Source organism: Molothrus ater, chromosome 7 (assembly GCF_012460135.2).
Source record: "Molothrus ater isolate BHLD 08-10-18 breed brown headed cowbird chromosome 7, BPBGC_Mater_1.1, whole genome shotgun sequence".
NCBI lineage: Eukaryota > Metazoa > Chordata > Aves > Passeriformes > Icteridae > Molothrus > Molothrus ater.
In genome coordinates, this window is record NC_050484.2 from 31,976,988 (window position 1) to 31,986,332 (window position 9,345).

At 42.1% G+C, this 9,345-nt stretch overlaps 1 protein-coding gene across 1 annotated transcript; it reads right to left on the bottom strand.

The window, feature by feature from the left end:
- Positions 1-5,150: 5,150 nt before the first annotated feature.
- On the bottom strand, positions 5,151-8,481 carry CXCR4 (C-X-C motif chemokine receptor 4). The gene is made up of 2 exons (XM_036387320.1): positions 8,349-8,481; positions 5,151-6,749 (listed from the first exon to the last, which is right to left on the bottom strand). The coding sequence occupies exons 1-2, from the start codon at positions 8,385-8,387 to the stop codon at positions 5,688-5,690; spliced, it is 1,101 nt and encodes a 366-aa protein (XP_036243213.1). The 5' UTR covers positions 8,388-8,481; the 3' UTR covers positions 5,151-5,687.
- Between the last annotated feature and the right edge of the window lie 864 nt (positions 8,482-9,345).

Below are 9,345 nucleotides of genomic sequence, written 5' to 3' on the forward strand. Positions count from 1 at the left end.
CACGTTTTAAATGCTAAATATTTTCCCCAGGGGATAAAAATCCAAAAACATTTGCCTAAGAGAGGACAGAATTGAAATGGAGCAGCCATAAGAAAGATGACAAGGAGTTGTGAAAGGAAATCTAAGGAAAGATGTTCTACTTGAACTTCTCAAGTTTATCTTGTGTTATTCTGTTGAAGAGTGTCACAAATTAGGATTATCACCAGTGATAAGTATTGCTCTTTAGTCTCATTGTAGCTTGCAGAGTGCTGAATTCCTGGGCAGCTCATGTTCTTGAAGCTGTGCTGGTATCAGTGGTGACACTGTCAGGCAGGTAAGGGGCCCCCTCAGCTCCCTCTCTGGAAGATCTGCCCCATTTCCAGGTGCTGGATAGGAAAGAGCCAAGGAAGTAAACCAGTGTGTGCTGGGATTGCACTTTAAGAAACTTGAGCATAAAACCAACCTTTGAGTTTAAATTTTTCATACAATATAGAAGTAATTTATCCTTCAGCTAAAGAAAAGCAGATGTTGGAATGGAAATACACATGAGAAGACATAGAAACAGTTGTGAAAGCTGTAACTTTTTTTATTTGAAAAGTTTCTTTTTACTTGTGTAAAGAGAGTAGAAGGAATAAAAGGCAGCATCAACAGCAAAAAAGTCCAAGTCAATACCAAACCAGAGCAGAAGCCAAAGAACTCTCTGCAGTGTAACCCTTCAAAAATCCCTCATAATTACTAATTACTCTGACATGTTTGTGTGGTGAGAATCTGTTCCTGGTGTGAATTCCAAAGGACAAGGGTATTTTAAATGTTGATCTACTTTTTTTAATCACTGTGCCACTGAAGACAAATTACTGTGAGACCGTTGATAGGTGGGTATGCAAAGCTTGCAAGCCTTCAGTAAGAGAGAACCATTTTGCTGAAAATTTATTTCTGTTATGTTCAGCAGAACAGTTCCACCTGTTCCATACTGAAATATTTAGCTTCATGTACATCTCTGACTGCAAGTGAAATCCACAACTTGTAATCTTCATTTGTAATTGATTTGGGCTGCAAGGTTGTACACTTTAGGAAGCATATTTCTTTAGGTACCCTGCTGTCTCTGAATTCAGTTGGAGTTTGTCACTGAAGCCATCTGTCCTTCCAAGAAAATAGTAGTTTTAATCAATACTTGCTACATGTGTAATGAACCCTGACTCCTCTGAAGTCAGTGGTAGCTGTGCCGGATCCTGGATCACTTGTATCAGCAACTGAAAATGGTGCTTGGTAATCTATATCATTATATACCTGTAGATATATTTATGTTACATATTTATAAGTAAGCAAACACAAAGTACCTTTATAATCAGCTTCTAGTAAAGTATGTTTTCAAAAACAATAAAACTAGAATGGTGGGAAGATAGTAAGAGAATTGTTATTAAAACATTCTCTTCAAACTTCACCCTGTAGAAGATGAAAGATTTTCAGAGAAAATTAAAAGAATGACAGAAAAATTGTTACCTAAAGAGAAAGGAGTTTAAGAAATCTGTGCCTTTATAGGCAATAATCCCAGCGCTCATGTAATTTCAATTGACACGTGATTTATGGCTGTGAAAAGGAGTCTGTATAGCTCTTTCAAAACATAAAGTGAGGGAGTGGCATCCTTTGAGCAAGAACCTCTGGGGCTCTATCTGCTTAAGTGTTTCCTAAGTTTCAGCACTATGAGAATATGAGAATACTCCATTGTTAGGGGATTTTGGAGGCATGCCTGGATCAAGGAAGTACTTCCTCATCATGCTGTTTCCTTTCCCAAACAATGTAAAAAATGGGCTTTTCAACCAAACATCTAGAGGTGGTCACTTTGTACATTGTCCAACTAGAGCACAACCATCGCAAGATAAACCATTCACTTGCATGAATGGCTCCATGTTATTGCTGCCACTTCCTTTTTATTTTCATGGTGATTTTGTTTTGATTTATGTATATGCATAGAAGTTCAAGCCCCTCTATAATGATTATGTCATAAAAGTGGCCAAGAAAGCAGCAAGTGACACCCCTGCTCACTTCCCTCAGTGTACATTTGCTGGGGCAGGCTCATTACACCCCTCAGCTTTTCACACGCTCCTCTAATGTGGGTGGGTACCACCTGATCAGAGAGAGTAAAAACGCACCTACAAATAATGGATTACCACACAAATAATGGATTACAGTGGCATTTTACTCCACTGCTTTAAGTGTTCTGACTTTAAATCCAAACAACATTTCAAAAGAAGCAAAAGTAAGTTTGTGTACACGTTCCATTCTTGGTTTAGCCTTGCATGATCCAAAGGATTTCTAACAAATCTCAGGCACTCAAAATGCGTGCATTATAGTATTAGGTGAATATCCATGTTTTAGTCCAACACTGCTGTTGGCACATTGCAAAAATCATAGCAAAATACTTAGTGCCTGAATTCAGTGGAAAAAGCTTTTGCAAATACATTATAAATCTTTTAAACTACCACATAACATTTTAAACTGGTTTGTAACCAATACTCAACAATTTGTAACCAAACTCACATTTGTTCTCTGTTCTGTGTCTTGAGTTGCATATTTAAAATTACTTGGACACAGCTATTATTTTATGACTTCAAGTAACTGCTGAGAGTATGCATTGTGTATGTCTTGAAGAACGTCATGATTATTCTGTATGCTAGAGAGGAGTAATTTGAAAAAAGACTTGGAAAGCCCCTTTGAAAACTTTGGCAAATTCTTGGTCTGTGTGGACTTGTCCAGTGTATAAATCACAAAATTAGGTTCATTTGCCTTTGTTGCTGAATTTACACTTTGAGAAATGCATTTACCGGGACCACTTTTGCTTCACAAAGATCTAAAAAGTCACAGCCTCAACAAAAAATCATCCTAAAGGTGATTTTGTTTTGAAATGGAATAAATGAATATTTTTTATGAACATGGTATATTTGGAATAGCTCAGTGGATTTAAGAGAAATTTGCCTTATTTTCTCTGACTTACTCATAGGTAAAAAGACAGAACTGGATTAATAATTTCTTGCTATGTTTCATGACAACTTCATCCAATTTGCAAATATTTGCTCTGTAAACATTACAAATATATATTATATTCATATTTATAGATATATTAATTTATTTAGGAATAAATATATGTTGCTTTTGACTCATTTTTCTTGCTGAAGCAAAACCCCAAAGAACTTGCCACTCCTTTTCAAGACAGTCTTCTGTCCAGAGGTTCATTAATTCTACTGAGAACAATGGCAGTTTTATAAAAATCATCCCTATGGGGCATGGGTTTAAGTTTTTTTAATTTTGCTAATTAATTTTCTCCACAAATTCTTTCTGTTGTTTGTTTAGTGTCCTTTTAGTGGTCTTTGGCAGTAACATGACTGCTGAGTTTATTCTCTTTTTCACCCTCTTTCCTGTTAACTCTACTTGAGGTAGCAGTTGGTTGACTGAAGCATAATGGGAATAATCTAAGTTAATGCTGGGGGCTCTAAACATTTCCTCAACAAATAAGCAGCAGCGTGTTGATAGCCTGTAAGTATTTTATAAGTGCAATTAAATCACAGTGATTGATTGGGCTGGGGTGAAAATCAGAATCATTTAGAACAGCAAATTCTTCACAGGGAAACCCTCACTAAATTGAGAAAACACACAAACGAACAACAAAAATAAACCATTTAAGGAGTTCTGCTCCTATACCATGTTTTCCTCATTTCTCAGCCCTGTTTAGGAGGAACAACTTGATCAAAGTGAGACCTTTTGTTTCTTGAGAATGCATCTTTTCTGCTGCTAATTTATGTTGAGTGGAAACACACATTAGAGTTAACTGATCTAGACGGTTTAGTTGCTAAAAGTGGGGGAGGAAATCTGTGTCCTTTTCATTTTATCTCTTTTCTCTCCCTTTGCCTGGCTTCGGGTTACAAAATCTTGCACTTTTGTAGTACTTGTTGGATTCCTCATAGAACGCATTCAATTCACTGAATTGCTGGAAAATTACCTATTTTCTGCCAGGTTTTGTGCTTGTTCAGCACTGAATCAGCTCAACACAGAATCAGATGATTGCTACTGTCATTGCAAGGGAAGGAGTGCAGGATGCAGCCAAGGTTGCAGCCTCCTCACTGGAGAGAAGGGAAGTTGAAAACAGAAAGGCCATGTATTTATGAAAATAGCTAATATGAAATATGGAATTTAATGTATAGTTTAGCATAGTGGTACTGGCTCCACAAAATCACTAGGGTGCTGTGCCTGTGAAAAATTTGGTAATACACCTGCAATATCTATGTTGCCTGTTTCAGTTCTGTCTGAGCAGTAGATAGATTTTTTTTTTTGCTTTTTTCGACTTCTAGGTTATTTTAATGTTTTTTATATGTAAGTAACGGTTTTGCTTGTTTTGTTAATCTAAGTACAAATACTCTCAATGGCTCTGTTCTCTTGGGTATCCATTACTTCTGAGTGCACTCTGCTAATGTGAAGACATGACTAACCAGACAATTAAGATTTCAGCACTAATTATTGGTAGTCCTATAGTGTGGCTGATTCCTACTAAAAATATTTTCAAGAATTGGCACACATTCTGTTTTAAAAGGAATGTGAAGATTATAACATTACTTTAAGAAAATCTGGATGTAGACAGGATAGGGAAAGCTCCATAGAGGAAAACCACTTATCTCCCTCAGAGCAGATACACTTTATTAGAATAACTTTATTTCTAATCAGAAATGGCTTTGATTCAGCTACATTTGATTTGTATTAACTTGTGAAACTAAATTTAGAACCACAACAAAGGCAGAAGAAATGTATGATTCACTTTGTACACAGGGCATAAAGGTTAGGCACTTGCAGTAATCTGAGTTTGATTCCTGAGGCTGTAAACTTTAGCAATTGCCTAAACACATTGGTTTTCATTTGTAGATATTTTTCCTCAAAAAGTTCTCTAAGTGACAGTTTAAGTAATTCTAAACACAGTGTTAACTGGAGCAAATGTATTCCAGTGGAAAAAAAACATATGACATGGCACTCAGAGGTGTCAACTGAATAATCAGTGTGTACTGAAACTCATTTTCCTGCTTTTCACAAGACCTGCAATTTTCTAAGACATTATTGTGTATTTTAGAATTGTAAATAAAAGCACTGAGAAAAATTCAACCAGAAATGAAAATACCACTCAAAATAACTATTTTTCATATACTTTTATTTTACCTTTAACAGAAAATTTTGCAAACCATCAATTACTGAGAATGGAGGGAAAAACCTTAGCATGTAACAGAGGAGGCTTTGGTTATAAGTGCCATTTCTACAGCAGAGTTAAGCTATTGTAAACCAAACATCTTGTAGTAAGGTAAAAATATCCAGGCAAACTTTTAAGAATAACAATAACACCAAAAACATTTACATATAAACAACAGAGAAATGTTTTCTAAACTTTTAACAGTCACTTTGCTACAATCCAAAGTGTTTGGTTCACATATCTATACATACAGTCACTAAAACTTTTGTGAACCAACCACTTGTCCACAGGACCTGCCTAGACAGTTGTCATCAATACGAAAGGTTTTTTTATATAAATAAGTCAATTAAACTTCACAGAGACTAAAAGAAACAATATAAAATTCCAGCTGTAAATAAATCTGTACATTATGGTCAGTCTTATTTGTCTGAAATCTTGCGCAGCTTTAAAGTGTCTCTTTATAAAATGATGGCAAGGAGCAGCGTTAGCTGGAATGGAAACTCGAAGACTCAGACTCTGTAGAAACAGAAGAATGTCCTGCACGTTTGCCTTTTGAAAGAATCTTGAGGCTTGATCCTCTGCTAACTGATGTCAAGGCATTTTGAGCTGATGTTTTGAACTTGGCACCCAAGAAGGCATACAGAATTGGATTCAGGCAGCAGTGGAAGAATGCCAGGGCTTCTGTAATGGAGATCCATTTGTGCACTATGGTCTCCAAGCTGCAGCGGTGTCTGATGACTCCCAGCAAGATGAAGGTGTCGATGCTGATGCCAATATAATATGGCAGCCAGCAGGCAAAGAAGGCAAGGATGAGGATAACAGTGGTCTTCAAGGCTTTGCGCTTCTGGTGGCCTTTGGAGTGTGACAGCTTGGATATGATAATACAGTAGCAAGTCAGGATTATTAGACCAGGCAAGACAAGTCCTACCAAGATATGCTGGAATCTGAACGAGATCAGCCAGTTTTCGTGAGGGTATATGCGATCACAGATATACTTTCCTTCGACTTCATTGGTACTGGCGAAGATTAAATCAGGCACTGTCAGAAGCACAGCTGGCAGCCACACGCCTACATACACCACCTTCTCAGCCAGGAGCTTTCGTGGGCGCTGGCTGTTGGTGGCGTGGACTATTGCCAGGTAACGATCTAAACTTATGAAGGCCAAAATCAAGACACTGCTATAGAGGTTGACTGTGTAAATGACATGAACTGCCTTGCACAGAACATTCCCGAAGTACCAGCTTATGGCTGCATCCACAGACCAGAATGGCAAGGTGATGACAAAAAGGAGGTCAGCCACAGAGAGGTGCAGCCTGTATTTATCAGTCATGCTTCTTTGCTTCTTCTGGTAGCCCATAACAATAATAACCAATCCATTGCCAATTATTCCGGTTAGGAAGATGATGGAGTAGATTGTTGGCAAGAAGATCCGGTTGAAATCGGCGTTCTCATGTTGATAGCATGGCTCTTCGTAGTCTCCATAGTCACCCGAACCAATCTCATCTGTGCCATTTTCAGAAAATTCAATTAATAACCCAGAGGACAGCTAAAAAAAAAGGAGGAAAAGTAAATTAGATGTTAGCTTCTCTGCAAAAACTTATTCTATATGACAATATGTGAAGGGTTACTTGAATAGTCTCCACTGTCACAAATGGGCAAAGGCAAACGCTTTGAAAGCCAGATGGGAAAATACAATGTTTACATACACATATATAAAATACACAGCAAATAAAAATAACGTTAAAAACTTCCTTTGTCTTTCTCTGAGCAGTAAGATCTTGCTAAGGGCAGGGCATGCAGGAGCAAAGAAAGATAATGGCTACTCCCAGAAATATCGTTGGTTCTGAACACTTCAGCGCTCTTATCAGATGGACACTACAAACGGGAGAGCCCAGAAAGTGCCAGATGCGAGAGAGAGGTCTGTCCACACTGAGCATGACCTATCACATTTAACTTCTACAGTAGAGAGCTATAAAAGAATTACTTAGAAATGGTGCTGCTCCAAAGTCCCTTGTCATTAAGAGGATGGGGTCAAGGAGAAATAGAGAAGGTACCCTCGGCTGATGTAATAAATGATAAATAATAGCAAGAATTCCCTGCTGAGAAAAAACTGACAGTTCCACACACTCAGACAAGGGAAAAAACCCCAAACCCAGAAAGAAAGAAAGAAAGAGAGAGATGACTTTAATCAGGGGAACTCAAAGCCCGTGAAGGGTCACCACGATGGTCCACGCTCCCTCCCTTTGTTCCCCACCCTCTGCGGTTGCGGGGCCGGGGGTGAGCGCGGCCGGCGCGGGACTGCAGCCAGACGGACCAAGCATAGCGGTGAAAAAAGGAAGCGAAATTTGGTGAGGGCATGAAAGAGCATCAGGAAACCACCAACGGTTTTGGCCATGGCGCTAAAAGCAAAGCTGGCGGGAGAGTGCCATCTGGCTACGTGCAATTCCTCAGGTTTTCAGATTTTTTGCTGTCATGCCCTGTGTCCCACGGACCCCCGAGCTCCGCGCAGGGCGCGCCCGGGAGACCCGCAGCGCTTCACACGCGGAGGCACCGGCACCACGCGGGCATTAACTGAGGCCCTAAAGTTGGAACTTGGCAGAGATCTCCTCTTTGCTCCTAACTGCTCTGCAAACCAAGGCAGAGGAGCTGCCCCCGAAAGAGCGGGTTGCCGCTTCGTTTCGCTCGGGGAGCGGGCGGGACGGCCGGGAGCTGCCGCCGCTCCCAGTCCCGCCGGCAGCCCGAGGTCTGAGCGCGCACCGCGGCAAAGGGATAGCGTGCGAGGAGTCAGACCGCTCCAAACTTCCTCGCCTCCTCCCCTCTGACCATTCCCATAGCGATAATTGCTCTGCCGGCGTTTTTCAGTCCACAAAGGTGCCACATGTCACTTGAACTGACGGCCGAGCAGCAGAGCCCCAGAGAAGGAGCGGAGTTCTGCAGCTGGAATTTGCAGTGGCTGCAGCTGTGCCAAGGTCCGAAGCGCTGCAGGCAGAGGCAGCAGCGGTCGGGGCTCAGAGGGGAGCCCTGCCCGTTCGCGCCCCGCAGACCCCTCCGCTGCCCCGACCCCGGCGCCCGCAGCCTCCGCCGAGGGCACCTTTGTTTGCAAACAGCGCGCACATGGGCAGCCGGCCGCGCTCCCGGCACTTACATCCAGGCTGTCGAGGCTGCTGTCCATGCTCAGAGCCATCGGACGGCTCCGCGCTCTCAGGCTGTTGCCGCTGTCGCAGCCGCGCCTCTCGCAGTGACACCACTCGCCGCTGCTCCAAACACGCCCCGGCTCTTCTGGCGGGACGCCTTTTTATACGGTCCCAGGCTGTCCCCCGCCCCCGGGGCAGCCGGGTCTGGCTCCTCCCCGGCGATGCCGCCGCGCTCTCGGGCTCCGGGCGGGCGCCTCGGGCCGCTCTTTGTCTGGCGCCCCGGGCATGGGAATTGCACTTGCCCGGCGCGCCCGCGGGGGCCACGCTCCTCACGGGGGCATTTGCCCCCTTCTGATTGATGTGCTCATACAAGTGGGCTTTTGAATTTCCCCTCAAGAACATTCTTTGAAGTGTATTGTGGAGCCCTGGGTTGCCATGGGTACCCAGGCGGGCTCCGAATGAAGTCACTGGTCCAGAAGTCGTGAGGAGGAGGAAGAGCAGGGGTCCTGTATGCCATTCAAAATTCTGGCAGCTCTGTCCTCAAAGTTGTCTCTTCCCGCCTGCTGAGGAGAGGCAGGAAGCAAGGGCTGGTCCCTATTGAGGGATGAGAGGTTCTATCAACTTTTCAAGGGCTGCAACGTGAGTGGGTTGCAGGTTGCCCTCTGAGCTCATCTGGCACCTGTGGGTTTGGGTCAGAAGTCGGGTGATGATCCGTTTCATGTAGCTGGATAATATAAAAAAAAAAGCCCAAATAAACAAACAGACAAACACCCCAAACAAATAAAAAAACAACTACAACGCCGCCCCCGCAAAACCCCGCTGCCAAACTAAAACATCTCATACATACACAAAACCAAAACCCCACAACCACAAAAAACCGAAACCCCACAACAAATAAACCCCCAAACCCTGAAATTATATATGTAGAATATACATAGCAATCATAGGATAGGTTTGCAAGAGAAAATCAACCCAAATATAGAGACAAACAAAACAGAATAATTGATT